Source organism: Narcine bancroftii, chromosome 4 (genome assembly GCF_036971445.1).
Source record: "Narcine bancroftii isolate sNarBan1 chromosome 4, sNarBan1.hap1, whole genome shotgun sequence".
Classification (NCBI taxonomy): Eukaryota; Metazoa; Chordata; class Chondrichthyes; order Torpediniformes; family Narcinidae; genus Narcine; species Narcine bancroftii.
Window position 1 is genome coordinate 29,408,382 of NC_091472.1, and position 20,976 is coordinate 29,429,357.

Consider the following 20,976-nt stretch of genomic DNA (forward strand, 5'->3'; position numbering starts at 1 on the left):
ATCTATTTAAGAGGGAATTAGATCTATTTCTTCAGTAAAAGGGTATTAAAGGTTACGGAGAGAAGGCGGGGACGGGGTATTGAACTTTAAGATCAGCCATGATCTCGTTGAATGGCGGAGCAGGCTCGAAGGGTCGAATGACCTACTCCTGCTCCTATCTCCTATGTTTCTATGGTTCTATGACTATCCTTAAGTAGATTGTACTTCTCCAATGTTCACAGATCATATCCTTCAGAATCCTCTTTCTCAGTTTACACACCACTGTCATAAGACTCACTGGTCTGTAGTTCCCAAGATTCTCCCTATTGCCATTCTCCCATCCTCCAGCACCTCCCCTGCAGCCAAAAAGGATTAAAAGATCATCGCTACTGCCCCAGCTATCTCTTATCTCATTTCATTTGATATTCTTGGCCAGGTTTCGACAATTCAACAGTAGATAGAAATTCATCAATATACATTATGGTTAGGGTTATGTGTGTGTGTGCATGTGCAAATATATATGTATGTGTATAATTATCCTTGAACTTTCTTCTCTCCGATTCCAGAACACTTCTCTCTCAATTCATAATATCTTTGTTTAGTTTTTAAAATGGCTTATTCAATTCTATAAATGTGTAATTGTATTTGAGTTTTTTGTTTAAAAATGGTTGATATAATTCCTCGGAACCAGACTGTTGGAACTCCTTTTCCAATTCCAAGATTTCTGCTTCCAGTTCTTCTTTCTGCCATATTTCTTCTTAATACCTTTTGTACATGAGATGATTTGACCCCTTAAATAAACTTTTAGCTTGTCCCAGAATATAACTAATGGGAGAGGTGGCACAGTTTGTCTCGCAGTATAGGTTTATCTAGTCCCGAAAAAACTTACAAAAATCTGGTTTTTGAAGAAGGGTGGAGTTCAAACATCATCTATATGAATTAGTTGGTTTTTCTGCCATCAAGATAGACAGGGTCAAAGATGAATGATCCAACAGGGTTCTAGATAAGTATTCAGATTCTAATATTTTATGAATTAACTGTTGACAATTGAAAATGGTCAACCCTAGTATGAGAATTATGGGTGCAAGAATAGAAAGAATAGTCCCTGGTTTGAAGGTGCATTTGTCTCCACACATCTGTAAAATTTAGATTTTCTTAAAAGCCAAGGTAGTTTTGGCTGCTTTTCTTTTAGATACTGTTGAGATTGACTTATCCAGAACAGGATCCAAGCAAAAATTAAAGTTGCTTCCTCCAAGTATATTTAGTGTCAGCACTGCGTTTGAGGGGTGGGGGGGGTTGGTGGAGGTGCTGAGTTGGGGGGGGTTGGTGGAGGTGCTCGGGGTTGTGCTGAGGTGGGGGGGGGGGTGATAGTGATGCCAATACAACATAGTAGCCACTGAGTCCAGCTCACGAGAACACGTTGTCACCATTTATTTTGCTCACGACTGCCACCTCATCTGGCCAGAAAATTACTGCACTGGCTTCTTAAACTTTGCAGCAATCCCCTGATACCTTGAGAAAAATATCCCAAATGAAGGATTCATCATATTTGAGTGCTTATAAATGTAAGTGTCCAGGGTTCTGAGTAAATATGACAATTAACTAATATATAGCAGTCTGATGGATGAATACGTTCTCCCATCATTACAGGTGTGTTTTATTTATCAAGATAGCCACCCCACTGCCTTTGGAATTGAAGGATGATGATAATGGATGTTCTATCCATTCTCTCCTCAGTTTCTTGTGCACCTGTGTGGTAAGATGGGTTTCTTGTATAAAAGCAATATCAGTTTGTAGAATTTTCAGGTATATCCAGAGTCTTCCTTTTAACTTGTCCATTTAGCTCATTCACATTAAACCTGACAAATTTCAATACCCTCTTTATGGAATCCCTGTGCAAGTGAAATTGTCTCTTGTAGTAAGATAAAGCACTGACAATAGTAAGAAAAAAATAACTCCAGTGCAACCTCTTTCCCCCCCCCTCCCCCACAAAATCTCCCAGTGCCAATTTCTGAACATTTCCCACCATCTACCCTATCAAACTGGGATGTGCACTTTGCACTTGTTAAGCATGAGATATCTGGCTGATTTGTAAACATCTTATCCAGCCCAGGGCTATGTTTGAAAAAACATGAATTACCATAGAAAAATATCCAATTTAAATGAAACAATGAATTATTACAAATACTGTAAAGACCTTTTTCAAAAGTGACTATGGAAATTAGTGTACTTAAGCCATTGGTTCCCAAACTTTTTTGATCTGCCACCCCCTTGACCTCCAGGAGCCACTTCTTGAGTGCCCTACCCCCACCCCCAATACAACCGTACTGGGTTGTGGGGGGAGGGTTTAGTGTCAGCACTGCGTTTGGGGGGGGGGGGGGGTTGGCGGAGGTGCTGAGTTGGGGGGGTTGGTGGAGGTGCTCGGGGTTGTGCTGAGGTGGGGGGGGGGGGGTGGTGATAGTGACGCCAATACAACATAGCAGCCACTGAGTCCAGCTCACGAGAACACGTCGTCACCAATTATTTTGCTCACGACTGCCACCTCATCTGGCCAGAAATTTACTGCACTGGCTTCTTAAACTTTGCAGCAAATTGAATAATAAAAAGACTGAAGGTTTGGACTGCCCCCTGACCTCCCCCTTTTCACTCACAACCTCCTTGGATCTTTCCACTGCCCACAGTGGGGTGGCAGCGCCCACTTTGGGAATCAATAACTTGAGCTGAAACCAGCTTATCCAATGTTCTCTGAGTGCTGTCATCACATTATGTAGAAAGCCTTTAATATAACAAGTGACAACAGTTTTAAGCATATAGACATGGTAACTCGTAAAAACTACGGCTCTCTCTCTGGTTTTTATCCACCTTTTTTGAATACTCTTTCTCCTGGACAGTCAAAAAAAAATGCCACAGCTTCCTTCAGTGTTTTGAAGAACCTTCTCCCTCCATTGGGGAGTGTAATCCTCAGTGTTGCAGGATGGAGTAGGTAATTTGAAGCTCTCTCAACTTGGTTGTACCCCTTCCTGGGTTTCATTAAGCTAGCACTCAGGTCAGTTGGGTGGAGAGGTGGGGGGATGGGGGAAAGACAGCATAGGCTTATCTTTGTACATGATGGGACCCTTCTCTCTGGATCACTGTGTAGCCATGTGTAGGATTTTGCCCTGGTCTGATATTTGAGCAGGCATATCAGGACAGGCCTTGGTCTGCAGATGGACAAGGAGCAAGAGCCCGATGTGCTCACTCTATTATCAGGGGCTCAGTGAAATGCTCCTGTCCTAGGATGGCTTGGATCCAGTTAGCAAAAGAGTTTACAGGGTTGTTTATCTCATAGCCTTTCCAAAGATTGTTGACATGTATGTTGTTGTCGGCTATAGTTTTCTAGTTGGTTGATTTTTCTCCATTTTAAAAAGTAATTTTTCTTCCTCAACTTGATAACACAGGAGCCCAGCTCTACCAACCAGTTCTCCACCTTGCTGATACGCTCCTCTGCCTTGGCTACATGGGAGCTCAACTTATCCAGCATAGTTTTCAGTCCAGAGATAGACTGATTAATTTCTGCGGTTTTAGAGTCAAGTTGACTGGAAAGGGCTTGATTACCTTTTCTTATCTCTTGAAGAATAAGTGAGCCTCCTCTGCTCAGATGTTCCTATATCGGTGCCATTATGTAAGTTTCAAGGTCGCCAGCCCGAGAATAGTTTTCTCTGCAGATGTTGGAATTTGCTCATTAGCTGAATCCAATTGCTTGTTCCTTCTTCTGCAGTCCATACTGCAGCTGTCTGATCAAATTAAAAGTGGGGTTGGGTGGTTTTAACGGCTTTAAAATGAATTTATTTGGACGCTTGGCCCAGCATCTACCTGGCTTTGTTGAATCAAGTGATCCCCCTTGCAAGGTAAATTTTTGAGTTGATTTTGAAATGCTGCAAGTTTTGTGATTGTATAAGGTGCCTTGTGTTAATGGAAAAAAAAGTGACATATTTACACTTGACACCAGTTTATAGCCTGGTTTTGAGTTAGTAATAATTCCACTTGATTTAATTATCTTTCTTTCCAATGAACGGTCTTAAACCCAAAACATCTATTTTTCTTTCTACAATTGCTGGTTTTAAGTTTCTATTTTTGCTCCTTGTATTTCTGTTGCCAGAACAGGAGTTCTCAAATGGGATGGCCTTCCCCTACTACCTGCCCCCTACAAGCTACCTTATTTGGTCATTGGCCTGGTTCTTGATATTCCTGATGAAGGGTTCGGTCCTGAAACGTCAACTGTCCATTGCTTACTGTAGATTATGCCTGGCCTGCTGAGTTCCTCCAGCTCTTTTGTGCATTGTGTACTTCCCCAGTACCTACAGCCTCCTCCTTTGATCCACACTTGCACTGTTAGCTGGAAAGGAATCTCGTGTGACAGGCAGCTAAGTGATGTGGATAATTGCCTTGCAGTTTAAACCAAAATCATGATTCAACTCCAAAACTCAGCATCTTTGAGCAACCACATTAGCATCTGTGCAGCAACAGTGGGTTCGCGACTGATGCACAGTATTAAACATTTCATTGACTCTTCTTCCCTTCCCTGATCCTTGTGGTCTTGTTTTCTTCAACAATGCAAACTTGTGCTGATTGGTAGGTCATGTTGCCACTATTGAGGTGTTTTGCGGCGGTGGGGGGGGGGGGTGGGTGCACGGTTGTGACAAGCTGTGTATTCATGCAGCACAGAAATGAGCCCTTTGGCCCAACTTGCCCAAGGTGCAAGATAGTTCCATTTACTTCAATTGGCCCATACAACTCTTAATCTATTGTATTCATGCCCCTGTCCAAATGTTTTGTATACATAATTTTACTCTTAATCTCCTCTGACAGTTTGTTCCACATATTTATAATCCTCTTTGGGGGCGGGGGTGGGGGGGGTGGGTGAGTCTTACCACTTGGATCCCCTTTAAATCTTGACAAATGCTGTCCTAGTTTTGACTCCCCACCTTGTCTTTGCACCTCATGATATTATAAACCTCTGATCAGGTTAGCCTCGGACTCCTTCACTCAAGGGGAAAATTGACCAATCATTCTGTCTAGTGTCTTATAAGTCCTAGCAATAACCTTGTTAATGTTTTCTGCAAGCTTTCCAGCTTAATCACACTGCGTATGTATGAAACAAGAAGTTATTGGAAAACTGAATGGAACTATTAGAATTGATCTAAGTATTGGCATAGACTCGATGGGCCTTTTGTGGTGGGAGAAAGACTGGAAGGTAATGGAAATTAAGTAGATGGAATGTTTATCAGATAAATGTGATTAAGATGAACAACTGTTGGCTGTGAAGAATTTGCACTCAGAGCAAAACATTCACTTTGAGGATTAAACATTTGTGCAGCTTTTGAAGTATGAACTTTTGCGAATCAATCTGAGATTGAGATAAACTCTAAAATTTTATCTTAGTTGTATTAAAATCTGTTTTAAGTTTGTCATGCTGATCAATTGAACACCTGCAGGTACTGGAAAGTAAAATGATGGTACAAGAACCATAGAACACTACAGCACAAAAACAGGCCATTTTGGTCATTCTAGTCTGTGTTGAACCATTTATTTGCCTAGTCCCACTGACCTGCACTCAGTCAACAGCCCTCCATACCTCTCACATCCATGTACCTGTGCAAATTGCAAATTCTTAAATGTTAAAATTGAGCCACCTCAGCTGGCAGCTCATTCCAAATTCCCAAAACTGTGTGAAGAAGTTCTCCCTAAGCTTTTCCCCTTTCACTCTTAACCCATGTTCTCTGGTTTGTATCTCACCTACCCTCAGTGGCAAAAATCCTATCTACATTTACTCTTTCTATCCCCCTCATAATTTTAAATGCCTCTATCAAATCTCCCCTCATTCTTCAATGCTCCAGGAAACTGCCCTAACCAGTTTAACCTTTCCCTGTAACTCTGTTCCGGAAGTCTGGGTTACATACTAGAAAAGCTTCTCTGCACTTTATCTTGACATCTTTCCTGTAGTTGGGTGACCAAAACGACGCACAATTTTCCAAATTTGGCCTCACCAATGTCTTAGACAACTTTTCCATAACATCCTAACATCTATACTCAATACTTTGATTTATGAAGTCCAATGAGCCGAGAGCTCTCTTTACAACCCTATCAACCTGTGACACCACTTTCAGGGAATTATGTATCTATTCCCAGATCCCTGTCTTCTACCACACTCCTCAGTGCCCTACCATTTACCTTGAATTTGGAGTATTGTGTGCAGTTTTGGTCACTTAACTATAGGAAAGATATCAAGAAGATTTGAAGAGTGCAGAAAAGATTTACAAGGATGATGCCTGGACTTCAGGAACTGTGTTACAGGGAAAGGTGAAACAGGTTATGACTTTATTCCCTGGAGCATAGAAAAATGAGGGGAGTTTTGATAGAGGTCTTTAAAATTATGAGGATTATAGACCGAGTAAATGTAGCTAGGCTTTTTCCACTGAGGTTAGGTGAGATACAAACCAGAGGACATGGGTTAAGAATGAAAGGGGAAAGGATAAGGTGGAACATGAGGGGGAACTTCTTCACACGAGTGGTGGGAGTGTGGAAGGAGTTGCCAGCTGAGGTGATGAATGCGGGCTCAATTTTAACTTTTTTGCCTTTTTTCAATATTTTAATTAATTTTGTCAATAAATATTACATAGGTGCATGATAAAGTATTAATGAATTGCATATAATAAAAATGGTGATAAGAAAAAACTATGCTAATTTCAACCCCCTCCATTCAGAAGCTATTGGCTAAACATAAACAGTCCATTACCTAATAATAAAAGGAAAAATGATCAATGGGGTTTTAAAAAAGGTAAACTAAACCTTACAAATTTTGAAAATATTTAAGAACCCCATAAGAAGATTTATTTTAGTAGTGGAGCATCTATTTTTTCTAAGTCATTGTATTGCACAACCATTGAGTGGGAGGGACACCATCTTTCCATCTCAGTAATATTCCCCTTCTAGCAATAAGGGAGGCAAAGACAAAACATGGGATTGTGAAGCACAATTTTAACATTTAAGAATAATTTGGTCAGGTGTGTGGCTGAGGAGGTATGAAGGGCTATGGACTGAATGCAGATCAGTGTGACGAGGCAAAAAAGTGATTTAACACAGACTAGAAGGGCTGAAGGAACCTGCTTCTGTTACGGGTTGTATTATATTTTGTTATATATAAATATGTTTTTAAGAGACCATGGTGGGGTGGGGTTAGTGTGTAGGACACTTCACAAAAGACATCTCGTTTAAAATGCAAGAGCTTTGCTGAAAAGGAGACTTCAAGTCCACAATGACATTACAGAAACTCTAGTCACATTCAGGTGCTCGGACACAGATAATGCACCCGCAGACGCGTTTCGGGGAGTGCAGCTGGGACGTTCAGGTGGCTGCGGAGAAGCCTTTCTGTCACCTGAAGGAGAGCCGCGTCCAAGCGAATGCTGGGTCCTGTGGACTGTGGCCGTAGTCCCACTGCTGCTTTCAGGTGCAACAGGGGATTCTCCGAGCCGTAGAATATACCTACAGGAGGAGGGTTAGGTAAGTGCTTCTCCTGGCTGGGTTCTCCACTTTCAGGTGGCCACCTGACAGCTGCATTGGGGTAGAATAGTATTCTGTCCACCTGAAAATGGCTTCACAAGTAGGTGTTAATTGGACTGGAGCTGTGGAGTAAATAGACTATTGTTTGAAAGCAACAGATGGCCAGGCAGAACCTAATTCCGGTGTTGGCAATCTGTCTGCTTGCAGTTTGCTATGGTTTTGCAAGCAGAGAGAGAAAAAAGGCCAAAACAGGTTTTCTGAGAGAGATCAAGAAACTGACCTGAAGTGGTTTTTGGAAGCTTGTGGAAAACCCCATTTTGAAGACGGTGAGTTCTGAGTTCAGTCTGGTGAAAAACCCTTGTGATCCTTAGAAGAGGAAATGGCTGGCTAGAGTGTTACTCCTGAAATAAGGGAAACAAGAGGAACTCTGTGGTGACCTGGAAGAAGAGGTTATCATTTTGAAAACCCATGATGGGGCAAGTTTCTTTGGCAAGACACTGAAGTATTGACTGTGGGAAATCAGTTTGTGTGTGTCCAACGAGCAACAAATCTCTCTGAAACCAACTAGAACCTTCCTGAGTGGTAACCATTTACCTTTTCACTAGAGCTTGGTGAAAATTCATAAATGTTAAATTCTGTGCACAGTATAAGAATTGCCTGATACTAGTGAACTTGGAGAAGTGATAAGTGAATGATTGAACTATTAGAGCACTTTCCTGAACGTACACATTGCATACATGTGCTCTTAGAATTAGAAGGGGGTTAAGTTAATAATAAGTTGAAGTTTGATCCCATTTTTATGTTTAAAGAAAATGAAAAGCAACTTTTGTTTAACCATTTGTCTTGGTGAATTTCTATTGCTGCTGGGTTTTGGGGGCCTCTAGACTCGTAACACTGCTGTAATATTCTATGGATCGAAGACTGACCTTAACTATACCTTTCGTTTTTATAGATCTCTTAGTAATCCCTCAGAGGTTGGAGGGAGAAAAGACCCTATCTGTCCAGTCTCACTTTATAATTCAAACTTGCCAGTCCCAGTAACATTTTCTGCACTGTTTCTCACATAATCACATCTTTCTTGTAGCTGGGTGACCAGAACAGCAATTGTTCTTTTCTGTCTTAATAACTCCAAAAAGGTTATCTGTGATGTATAAGTCTTTATCTTTCCTTGGTCACCACCAGCACCATCACAAAAGTTGCTTAATCTCTCTCGGTCCCCACTCTGTCAGATATTTTTCTTTGGAAAAATTTAAGATGTCTAATTCCCAACTTTCTCATTGTTAGAAAGGTCTTTGATCTGAGATGTCAACATACTCTCTTCCTGCAGATACTACATGATCTATGAAACATTTCCAAGTTTTCCTTGACTATTTTGGTTGCATTTGAGTAAAGTTGCATCCCGTCTCCCCACATGAGCCTCTATGCAGCAGAGAAAGTGCCCTGGTATTGAGGGTTACTTTTAAAAATAAGTACATTAAGACCACTTTTGCTCACTGCAATAAGAAAATGTTTATTCTCCAATTTGCATTTAAAACAAAATGATTGTTTTCAAGGGACTTACTGCCAGGAAGAAGGAGCAACATGCACATGCAGTTCCCTCGATGTTTATGTTGGGACAGTTGGTGTTAACTGATGGGATGCAGAGCTGGTCCTATGTGTGGCAAGTCTTGGTTAGGTTACAGTGTGAGTTTAATAAGAATCCTGTTTCTCCACTGCTGAGACTGAGACACGGAATCTTTTGCAAACAAATGCAAATTGCTTTGTCAAGCTAGCCTGCTGTCTGGTTTGACCAGTGACCATTCATCTTCGGCAGAACCCTTTTATTATTGTGGCTGTGTCAGGGATTGATGACTAGATTGTACGTGGATAGGTCTGCAATGAGTGATGATGCTGGTTTTAGTACATGATTAGAGCATTTGTTGCAGGAGAGGCTTGGCACTTTGATGCAACCTAGTGGTTTTAACGATTTAGTGCAGCCTTGTTCTTTTGCGCTCTGATGCTAGATCCATTACATTGGAAATTGATCTCTTTGGTCTGTCTGCTGCACATCTCTGGGCCCTGCAGTCGCTGGAGGCTCCATGATACAGCAAGATGTGAGGAAGATCTTCTGGAGTGTGAAGTAGAAGAAGGCTTAAGGAATAATTTAAAGCTTCAAAGGCTGATGCTTCTATTGCCACTGGACTGTTCTTCTACTACTACCATTCGAACTGTGGAAACGTGAGACGGCAGAATATTTGATCGTGGATGACAAAAGATGAAAGGCCTGTTGAAGCTCCCAAGTGCAGAAGTAAAAATAGTGGATGTTTTTGTGTGATCAGTGCAGCAGGTGTAGGTTTAAAATGTTGGGTCCAACTGAATGGCCTTCCTGTGAGTTGGGTAGCAGTAGCCTGGCCACGACCCTGAGCAATGCATTGGTGGTGGCAGGCAGTGCTGCTTCAATCTCTCACTTGGCTGGGTGGGAGGAGAAGGCTACTTGGTGTGCTTCGTTTCACCAGGAGATTGGAGGAGATGTGAAACAAGCTGCTTCCGCTCCGTGCTACAACAGAGAAAAGGTGGAACTGAACAACAATCGGGAGGAATTCTGTGATTGCATGGATGATGTGTACATGGGCAGTTGTGATAAAGAATATGGGGTGTTTGGTATGAATGATGAAGAACCAATGGGCCAGCTGCCAAAGAGTAGAAGTGGTGCTGGTGGTGTTTTCACTTCAACATTATTCAGACAATGCGATCAGATTCTATTGAATTGGGAGGAAATTGCCACAAGGAATGAACTTCTGGACATTGACAATAACAATTGGTTTCTTGGTACCTTTCCATTCACTGGCTCTGTTGACAAAGTGCCCATTGTTCTCTTAAATTTGCTCATTGTGAAGAAGGATTTGAGATGGAGGGAGATGTGGACTGAAGTAAAGCAGGCAGATACTGAGCTCGCTCTGTTGATTTTAAAGAAAAACATCCATCATAAACTCGCTGAGGTGAAGACCATCCAGGCCAGTGATCTGCAAAGCAAGGAAGAAAAGCTAACCACCTTCACAGCTGGCATTCTTGGGCAGGTAAACCATAGTGGAAGAATACTGAACCAAAAATATTACGTATTCCACTGCCTTGCAGATGGAGCAAATTTTAAGCTTGATGGTACTTGTAAATTAGATGTAGCAAGTAAATTCCAGGCATTCTTGCGCATAGCAATGTGCTGGTCCCTTGTTTTTGTTACATAAGGATTAGATCACATAACAGCTAAATTTTAACGTTTTGTCTCATGGTGGATGTCAGCATGTCGGGATGATTTGAATGTGAATGCTGCCTGAAACAAAAGTAATTCCAATGAATAAAGCCCTCTCATTGCTGCTATCTTTTGGAAATAATTATAAATACTTGAGTACTGTCCACCTGATAACTACTTGAAGGGTGCTGCTTGCATCAATGAACTCTTGAGAGCTAACGCTTTTCTTTCTAAATGCAGCAGGACAAGCTGTATACGTGGGCAGCTGTAAGCCAACCGACTCAGTCACGTGACCATGTGGAAGGTAGAGCCCCTGGGAGAATTCAGGCAGTATGGCCACCTGCAAAACCCTGGGCTGAAGAACATCAGAAGTATGTAGAATCAGGTGAGCAAATGGTGCAAAGTAGTTTTGTTTTAAGAAATTTAAGCGGTAGGTACAAGCCGTCTGGCCAGCTGATCCTGCTCCACCCTTCAATGAGTGGTCTCTGGGCATATGCATTTGAACACTTGTGAGAAGTGAATGATTTGGCCCTGTTGGTGAGCCACGTCCTACATCAAGATCATGGCTGATCTAAGGTGATATTTTCCTGCATTACACCCATATCTCTTGAAATCTAATAGTGAGATCATTTGAAAGAGCTGTCTCCACAGAGGATTCACCAGCCTTTATGAAGATACGTTTCCTTTGTCTTAAAAGGGCACACCCCTTCTGACGTTGGCTAAGGGAAGCATCCCATGGAAATTTGTAGAATTATTGGGCTCAATGAGATCTCTAAAGATTCAAGCCTTTCTCTACCTGACAAAACCACCATTCATCTAGTGAGTGCACACTTCGGTCCTTCTCTCAAATTTATTGTCTATGGAGGAAAGAGACAAAACTATATGCAATCCTCCAGATATATATTCTGAGCAAGCATACCTGCAGAAATATATTTTTACTCTTGTATTCAAATCTTCTACACAATTAAGGCCAATATGCTGAGCAAACAAAAAAGTTGGAGGGACTCCGCAGGCAGCATCTTGGGGAGAAATGGGCTGTCAAGGTTTTGGATTGTGTCCAAATGTGGGAATGGGAGATGGCAAATGTAAAAAGTGATGGGGTTTAAATGAACCAATAGGTAATTGGATGCTTAACCAAATAAGGTGGGAGTGGTGGAGAAGTGAGTAGGGATGACTTGACCCCCTTGCTCTTCCCATCTTTGTGATTTTTTTTTTCCGCGTTCACACAGTCGTAAATGTCCCAACTTGCCTGCCTGTTTCTCTCCAAGAATGCTGCCTGACCAGTCTCACTTTTTCTTCTTTGGCTTGGCTTCGCGGACGAAGATTTATGGAGGGGGTAAATGTCCACGTCAGCTGCAGGCTCGTTTGTGGCTGACAAGTCCGAGTGGCTCAAGATCCCAGCAACTGCAGTCCTTGTGCTCCTTCAAGTTCCTTCTATATTGGGAGATGGGGAGAGAGAGATGGAAAACTTCCTGATTTGATGGTTCCTGTGCCATGGCCACAAATAGCTGTTGCATTTTGGTACTCATTGACTTTGGTTGTCCCTGCCAGGCACTGCATCTATTGTTCACTCCTATTCACTCCTTGTTTTGATTGGCCTCTGAAATAGGGCTGTGTTGTGCACTAACATGAAGGCTAAACATGTGGACAAATAAGTATTTCATTTCAGAGTGAAGGTAAAGAATCTTTGATTGGAAATGTTTGTTCTTGCCTTGGTGGATGATGCAACGTCATTGACATGTCATTTGTGTTAAAGAATAAAAAAAAATGAAAATAGTGGCAAGAAAGTTGATGTTCTTGCTACCACATCAAGAGTTTATTTCACGATAGAGTTTTGGTATGACAAAACAGCCTCAGTTCTGCATTGAGGGTCTGATGCAGACCAGTATGTTTTAAAAAAAAAGTTTTTTCTGCTAACTTGTGTAATTATTGCAGTAGTGCATTTGTTTTGCTACTCCAAATTAAATGACTGAAGCAACATGTGAGAAAGGTTGATGTATTATTTGACATTTAAATTGTAACTTGTTTAAATACAGGTGACAAATCGAAGGTAAAATAGCTTCTGTCATGTTATACAGTACAAGTCCAAAATGATTGGGCCCATTTCCAGATATATATAAAACCATATAACAATTTACGGCATGGCTCTTCAAGTCCATGCCGGTTCACTCAAACAACCCCTTTAGATCCCCACCTATTCTCCGCCCATAACCCTCCAACCCCCTCCTACCCATGTATATATCCAGTCTCCTCTTAAATGAAAGAATTGACTCTGCCTCAACTATTTCCTCCGGGAGATTATTCCATTCAGCCACCACTCTCTGAGTGAAGAAGCATCCTCTAATGTTTCCCCTAAAATTTTGCTCCCTTACCCTCAACTTGTGTCCTCTTGTTTCAACCTCCCCTGCTCTCAGGGGGAAGAGCCTACTTGTGTCTAGTCTATCTATTCCCTTCATAATTTTAAGCATCTCTATCAAATCCCCTGTCACCTGTCTATGTTCCAATGAATAAAGTCCTAACGTCTTCAATTTTTCTCTGTACTCTAGGTATTTTAAGCCAGGCAACATCCTGGTAAATCTTCTCTGCACCCTCTCCACCTCATCTATATCCTTCCTATAATTTGGAGACCAGAACTGAACACAGTACTCCAAATCTGGCCTCACCAACACCTTAAAAGTCGCAGCATCACTTCCCAACTCCTATCCTCTATGCTATGATTTATGACATACCGCCTTAACAACCCTGTCGACGTGGAAATCGACATTCAAGGAACGCTGCACCATAACTCAAGATCTTTGTTCTTGTGCATTCCCCAATGTCCTCCCCTTTACTATATATGTCCTATTTTGATTACATTTTCTGAAATGAAGCACCTCACACTTCTCGACATTAAATTCCATTTGCCATCTTTCAGCCCAATTTTCCAGACAAGTCAAATCCCTCTGTAATCCCTGAAAATCTTCCTCGCTATCCACCACTCCCTCTATTTTCATGTTGCCTGTGCATTTACTTACCCAGTTAACCACCCCCCATCATCCAAATCATTAATATAAATTGTGAACAACAGGGGACCCAACAGAGATCCTTGAGGCATGCCGCTCATCACAGGCCTCCATCCTGACACAGTTGTCCACCATGACCCTCTGCTGTCTCTCCTCCAGCCCCCTCTGAACCCATCTTATTATTTCTCTATTTATCCCTAGTGACTGAACCTTCCTTACTAACCTTTTATGTGGAACCTTATCAAAAGCTTTGATAAAATCTAGATAGACTACATCAATTGTCCTACCTTCATCCAGCTTTCTTGTCACTTCTTCGAAAAACTCAACAAGGTTCGTCAAACATCCCCTTCACAAACCCATGCTAGGTGCTTCTGATCAATCCCTGCCTATAAGATATTTATACACACCATCTCTAAGAATATCCTCCATAACTTTCGCTACCACCGAAGTCAAACTTGCAGGCCTATAATTACTTGGCCGACACCTCGTGCCTTTTTTAAACAATGGAACTACATTAGCAACCCTCCAATCTCGCGGCACCACACTCATCCAGTAATCGTTGAAAAATCACTGACAGTGCCTCCTATTTGCTCCCTGACCTCCCTTAATGTACTGGGGAAAATCCCATCAGGACCAGGAGACATCCAAGACCCTCTCTTTACTAATCCCTATCTTTTCCATAACTAAGCCATTTGCCTCACTTATCTCACATAGTCCAATGTGTTTTTTCTTTGTGAACACAGATGAGAAAAAGATCGTTTAATATCTCTCCCATCTGATACGGTTCCTCACACAGTTCACCGCTCCCATTTTCCAGCGATCCTATTCTATCCTTAACCCTCCTTTTACGATTCACATATCTGTTAAAAACCCTTAGGATTCTCTTTTACCTTATCAGTTATTGAAACCTCGTACCTTTTTGCCTTTCTAATGTCCTTAAGGTTTTTTCTGCAATCTTATGAAATAATCATATATTTTATCAATTTTTTTGCTTCTTAAAATTAACATATGCCCTCCTCTTCTCCCGAACCAACTTCCTAATTTTTCCAGAAAACCATGGTTCCCTTGAAATTTTGGCATTGCCTTTTGACCTGACTGGCACGTAAAGATCCTGTACTCTCAATATCTCTTCTATAAATACCCTCCAAATCTCCTCTACATCCTTTCCAGATAAAAGATCAGCCCATATAATTTTCTGCAAATCTCTTCTCATTTCTTCAAATCCCCACTCGAAGACCTTCAACCTTGGACCTGACCTATCCCTTTCCATATTTAAGTTAAAGCTAATGGACCCATGATCACTGGATCCAAAGTTCTCACCAACGCACAATAGATCTAACACTGCCTCCCTCTGGTAGGCACGTCAACATACTGCTGTAAAAAGCAATCCTGAACACATTATACAAAGTCTAAGCCATCTTGCCCTCTCACTGATTGTGGTTCCCAATCAATGATCGGAAAATTGAAATCCCCAACTATCACAACCCTATTTCTACTATACATCTCAGCTATTTTCCTGAACATTTGCCCTTCCAGTTCCCTATCCTCTTTCAGCGGCCTATAATATACCCTTGTAATGTGTGTCAAAAGAACCAAAGACTTGTTGATCCAAACCAGGGCTTTTATTAACTAAAAGACTGGAGCATATCACAAGTAGGTCGACCAGTCCAGAATGACCTGGTCTGGCTAGGAGCAATCCTTTAAGACCTGCCAGTAGGTGTGGCTACACTCTCAGCCAATCAGTCATCCTACACTACCATTTGTACACATTGGTGATAGAATCTGTACTATCACAACCCCTATATTTGTAGTCTCACCTTTCTTATTTTTAGTTCAACCCACAGAGCCTTGCACTGAGTCCTCCAGTCTATCTTGCCTCAGCATCGCTGTAATAACATCCCTGACAATCAATGTCACACCTCCCCCTCATACCCCTCCAGTCTGTCATGTCTAAAGCAGCGAAATCCCAGAATATTTAACTGCCAGTCACAACCTTCCTTCAACCATATCTCACAAATTGCTATCACATCATAACGCCACGTGTCAATCCACACCATCAGTTCATCCACCTTGTTTACCACACTCCTTGCGTTGAAATAAATGCATCTCAGATCTTCCACCTTTAACTTTCTGCCTCTTGCCCTCTCTACAATTGATACTATGGCCACTATTTATTACCTGCTGCTGTTCCACCTCCAGATTGTGTGAAAAAGCCTTTTTTCTTTGCCTCAAGACTGTTCTCATTATCCTCCCTGAACTGGATAATTTCTTTTGGAGAACCGGTCATTTAAAAAACAAAACAACCCAATAGCAACAGCAAATCACTTGTAATGGTGTTTACACAACAAACAATAATGTAAGGCTTTTTAAACATTAAAATAAAATTTACCTCACAAAAATGCTTCCCCCCCCCACCGCTGATCACCAACACTTCCCCACTGAGGCCCTGCTGGTGCCAGGAGCCTGAGGGTCCCGCTCCTGCTGGCACCAGGGGCCTGACGTCCCCAGTCAGTTTGGCTCTGAAAAAATTTTGCTAAATAAGGATTTCAGAAATCCTCATTTATCAAAATGTTTTAAAAATTCAGATAACTGAGGATTTCAGAGAATTTGATTTCAGATAATTGGACTTGTACTGTATCTGCACCTGACCCAGATTGGATAGAAGGGAACAGATGATTTTTGAGTTCCCTATCATATTAGATGCATTGTACTATCAATAGCTAATACTTGAAGTTAAATCAGCAGTGATTCAGGGACTAAACAAAATGGCCCCAAAAATTTAGGATGATGTACCATCCTAAATATTGAAGTGGTTGGTGTGATAGTTTTCACTTCCAATAGTGTTACAATCCCACCACAAAAGGGACAAGTAGAGGAGGAGGAGAGGTAACAAGGTTCTCTTCCCACTTTGTTACAGGCCCTTTTGGACCATGAGCCAGTGCCACCCAATTAACCTATAACCCTTTGAGGAAACCCACTCAGACATGGTGAGAATGTACAAACTCCTTACAGCACCAGATTCGAGCCAGGTCGCTGTCTCTGTAACCGAGTGGCGCTAACTGTGGCGACCCATTGCAAACCATGCCGCCCCTATGCTGACCGTACTACAAGTTCTTGATCCTAAATGATTATTGATTAGAGCATATCTGATTTTTTCTAAATTATGAACTCCTCGATTGTTCTTGTTAAAAGTTAAACCATTCAGCTTTGTTTGAATTGCAGGATTTTCTTTTATTTTTCAAAGCTACTGTCTCTGAAGTAACTGGCTTTTCTTGTTCACTTATGCATTCATGCCTGTAGAGAAAATAGAAGGTAGGTAATGAATGTCAATTTACAAATTATTTCAGTACATATTTGGTGGTCCTGCTTCATGAGAAGTCTATGATAAAACTGATGCTTTTCAGTGTAAATGCAGTGGGCATTGTCAACTTTTGATGAGAGGCAGCTTAATTGAATAATCATCAAATTGCAGAGTCAAATTGCAAACCTTTGTCATGTGACGTGCACCAATTGATTGGCTAAACAATTAGCAATATAAGGAGATATGACCATCTCAGTGAGTCTCAGCTCAAAGGATTGACTTTATAAATGATTGTCTCCTCCAACTGTATGCAAGACTAGAATAGTAATCTGATTTTTTTTTTTTTTTTAAATTTTTTATTTTTCACACCATAAATCACAATAGCCATGATATACACTTTTTCTTTTCCACACATTTACAGTGACTTTTTCTCCCTCCCCCCTCCCTCCTCCCAAGCCACCCCCCCACCCCCCACCTCTCATCCATTTTAGGTATACAATCTAGGTTGCATTAATTCAGTTAGACAATGTTGTCATTCAACAAAAATACACCAGAAATTCTACTGAGTCCATTCTTTTCTTTTCTTCTCCTTCCATCAACTTAGGTAATGTTTGTTCCCGGTAGGTTTTCGCTATTGTATTTAATGTAAGGCTCCCATACTTGTTCGAATATTTCAATATTATTTCTTAAACTATATGTTATTTTTTCTAATGGAATACATTTATTCATTTCTATATACCATTGTTGTATTTTCAAATTATCTTCCAATTTCCAGGTTGACATAATACATTTTTTTGCTACGGCTAGGGCTATCTTAACAAATCTTTTTTGTGCATCTTCCAAGTCAATTCCAAATTCTTTATTTTTTATGTTACTTAGGAGAAAGATCTCTGGATTCTTTGGTATATTGTTTTCTGTTATTTTATTTAATATCTGATTGAGATCATCCCAAAATTTTTCTACTCTCTCGCATGTCCAGATTGCATGAATTGATTGAAGTTCTAGCAAACCTGTAAGCATTAGAATGTACAGTGCACAGCAATAGAATTGCTGTCTCTGCCCTAGTGATTTGGGTTTGATCCTGATCTGCAGTGCTGTCTATCTGGAATTTGCATATTCTTCCCTTGATAGATTTGCTCTGGAGGCTTCCAATTTCCTCCCTCATCCCAAAGGTGTGTGTTGGCAGGTTGATTAGTGAGAGTAAATTGTCCCTGGCAAGTAGAATGTAGAGTGGTTCTCTGGGATGTTATAAAAATAAAATGGGATCAGCACAAAGTAGATGCTGGATGGGCTGTGTTTTCCTGTTTGGCTGAAGTTCCCACTTCATTGCGGTACCTCTGAAATAAATTTGTTCCAAGAGCCAGCTAGCGCCAATGGCTACATGGCCTTTGTCACGTGGAAATAGATAAGCAGGTCGTCATTCAGGCCACCGCCTCGATGCGAACCATTAACCAGCTATCTACTATTTCCCTCCAGTTAAATTTTGAAAGTTATAAGGATTGTTGCCATGGGGGGAGGGTGGGGGGTGGGGGGTGGGTGCATGCCACGCAAATGACCTAGACAGATATGTTTTGAATGAGCACTCCTTGAAGAGTATTAAATATAGTTAAATCTTAAAAACTAAGAATTTTTTTACTTCAAACAAAAAGGATAAAACCACTTCGAAACGAAGGCAGCAGAGAACAAAAAAAATGAAGTTTCTATGCAGCCAGGAAAATGGAACAAAAGCCTGAAAGGGAGCGAAGCAAGAATAGCCTTTGGACAGGCAGAGCTGGGGAGTCGGGACAAGAACTAGATATTATCCTGGAGAAGATGGAAAACTTGAGCAACTGATTTGCTGGCATTGAAAATGCCATGAGAGACGTGACTTTAAGGATGACTTAAAGAAATTGTTCAAGATTTAATGGAATGAATGAGCCAAGCTGAAAGAGACTTGGTAAAAACACAAGATAAGGTTAAAGCATTGGAGAAAGATGCAAAGCAATGGGAATTGGACAGGCAAGGTTCTCTGGACAAGATTGACCACATGGAGTATTTTAACAGGCAAAATAACATCTGAATGTTTGGATTGAAAGAAGGAAGGATCTGGTGAACGTCTTTGAATCATGGATCCCACGAGTGTTATGAGAAGACAAATTCAGAGAAAAATTGTATATTGAAAGGGCTCACCAGACCCTCAGACGCAAAAGAGCCAGCGATCAGTGACGATAATTGGTCCTGGTAAGACTTGAGCTAGCGAGAACAGACAATTCTGGGATCAGCACATGAATACTCTTAAGCAAAATTGCTTGCCCAAGATTGACCATGAAAAAGTTCTGGTTTTTTTTTCCTCAAGGTTTTAGTCCTACTTTGATTAAGCAAAGGAAGGAGTTTGATGTAAAAAGACAATTGTGTTCCAAAAACTTGAAATATTCAATGATGTACCCTGTGACTCTGAAGGTTGAAATAGCAAAAAGTAATCAGTGGTTTTATGACTAAGAACTAAGTGGAAGACTTCTTGCAAGGTTTATGAAAAGGTGAAGGCTGCCAAAGATGAAGACTGTGAAGGATGTTTACAATGGGACTAAGTAAAAGTTGTATATTTTTAAAAAAACGATTGTATTGTTGAAAAGTTAACATTATTGAAATGTTCATGGATAGCTCAGAAAAGAAAGAAAACTTGGGAAAAGCAGTAGCAAGGTGGAGACTCTGTTCTAAGGATAAGAATGGTGCCCGGAGAGCAGGGTCTATACAAGATGGTGCAAAAGGGAGAGCATCTTGCTTGAGAGGTTCAGGGTTTCATGTTTGTGTCTCTGACAGGGCAAGGACATTGTGAATTTTTTTTTAAAAAGGGGAAAGATCACTGCATTATTTAAACTACCAAAAAGTTTTGTATTAAACAATATTTGTTTGAAAAATCAATATGGATAGAATGTTAAAATTTATTAGTCTTAATGTTAATATGATAAATGGGATGGTGAAGAGGAGGAGGGTCTTGTAACACCTTAAAAAAAAAAGATACAAAATAAAAAAATTCAAAGCAGATATAGTCTTTCTACAAGAAATGCATCTTACCAAATCGGAAATGCTAAATTAAAAAGAGGATGATTGGGCCCAAGTACTATCATCTTCATTTGGCTCAAAAGCAAGAGGAGAAGCAATTGTAATTAATAGAAATATACCAGTAATAATAGAGACACTGACTAACCAAGTTGGAAGATTTATAATAACACATTGTAAAATTTATATAGAATTGTCTCTGGAGTTACTTGGGGGGGGGCTTCTTAAATAACTTAGAGCTGCAAGTTTCAAATAATAGAAGAGACTTTACTTACTGATGTCTTCCTCCATCTCAGGAAACCATTAACAACCACTCCTATACATGTACGTACACCCCACTTATGTGGTTACAAAATAGTTCATATTATCCTGAGTATGATGAAACCTTTATGAAAGATTTAAAAAAAAAAGAGGGAAGACCAAATATATTGAATGGAAGAGACTTTAATTTCTGTCCAGATCCAGTACTGGATAAATCAGTCAGAAAATGACAAGGGCAAAAGCTGCAGAAATGAAATTATAATTATGGAAGGTTTAAATCTGATTGATGTATGGTGACAGCTTGAGGGTGCATGAGACTCGAGGGTACATGATTCACATACAAGGATTGATTTGCTTTTTTGAAAATTTTATTTAAATTTTCATGCAGTTATTACAACAATAAAATTCAAAAATACACTACATGATATTTCTAAACCCCCACCCCATAAAGAAATTATTTTGAAAGACAATAATATAGTAATATCATCTTTTAAATAAAAAGTAAAATCTTCAAGGATTGTTCTGAGCTGCACAATCAAACACACAAGAAATTAACCAATCTTCTATATAATCAATTTATAGAGGATCTCTACAAGGCTCAAGAGAAAGGAAGAAGACTATTAGATATT

General features: G+C 40.5%; 1 protein-coding gene across 1 annotated transcript in view; it reads left to right on the forward strand.

The window, feature by feature from the left end:
- The window catches only part of LOC138762358 (formin-2-like), a 439,633-nt gene that overhangs the window by 66,867 nt on the left and 351,790 nt on the right, over positions 1–20,976 (forward strand). The window contains exon 3 of the mRNA XM_069936126.1: positions 10,985–11,129. Within this exon, the coding sequence (XP_069792227.1) occupies positions 10,985–11,129 (145 nt within the window). The remainder of the gene's footprint in view (positions 1–10,984; positions 11,130–20,976) is intronic.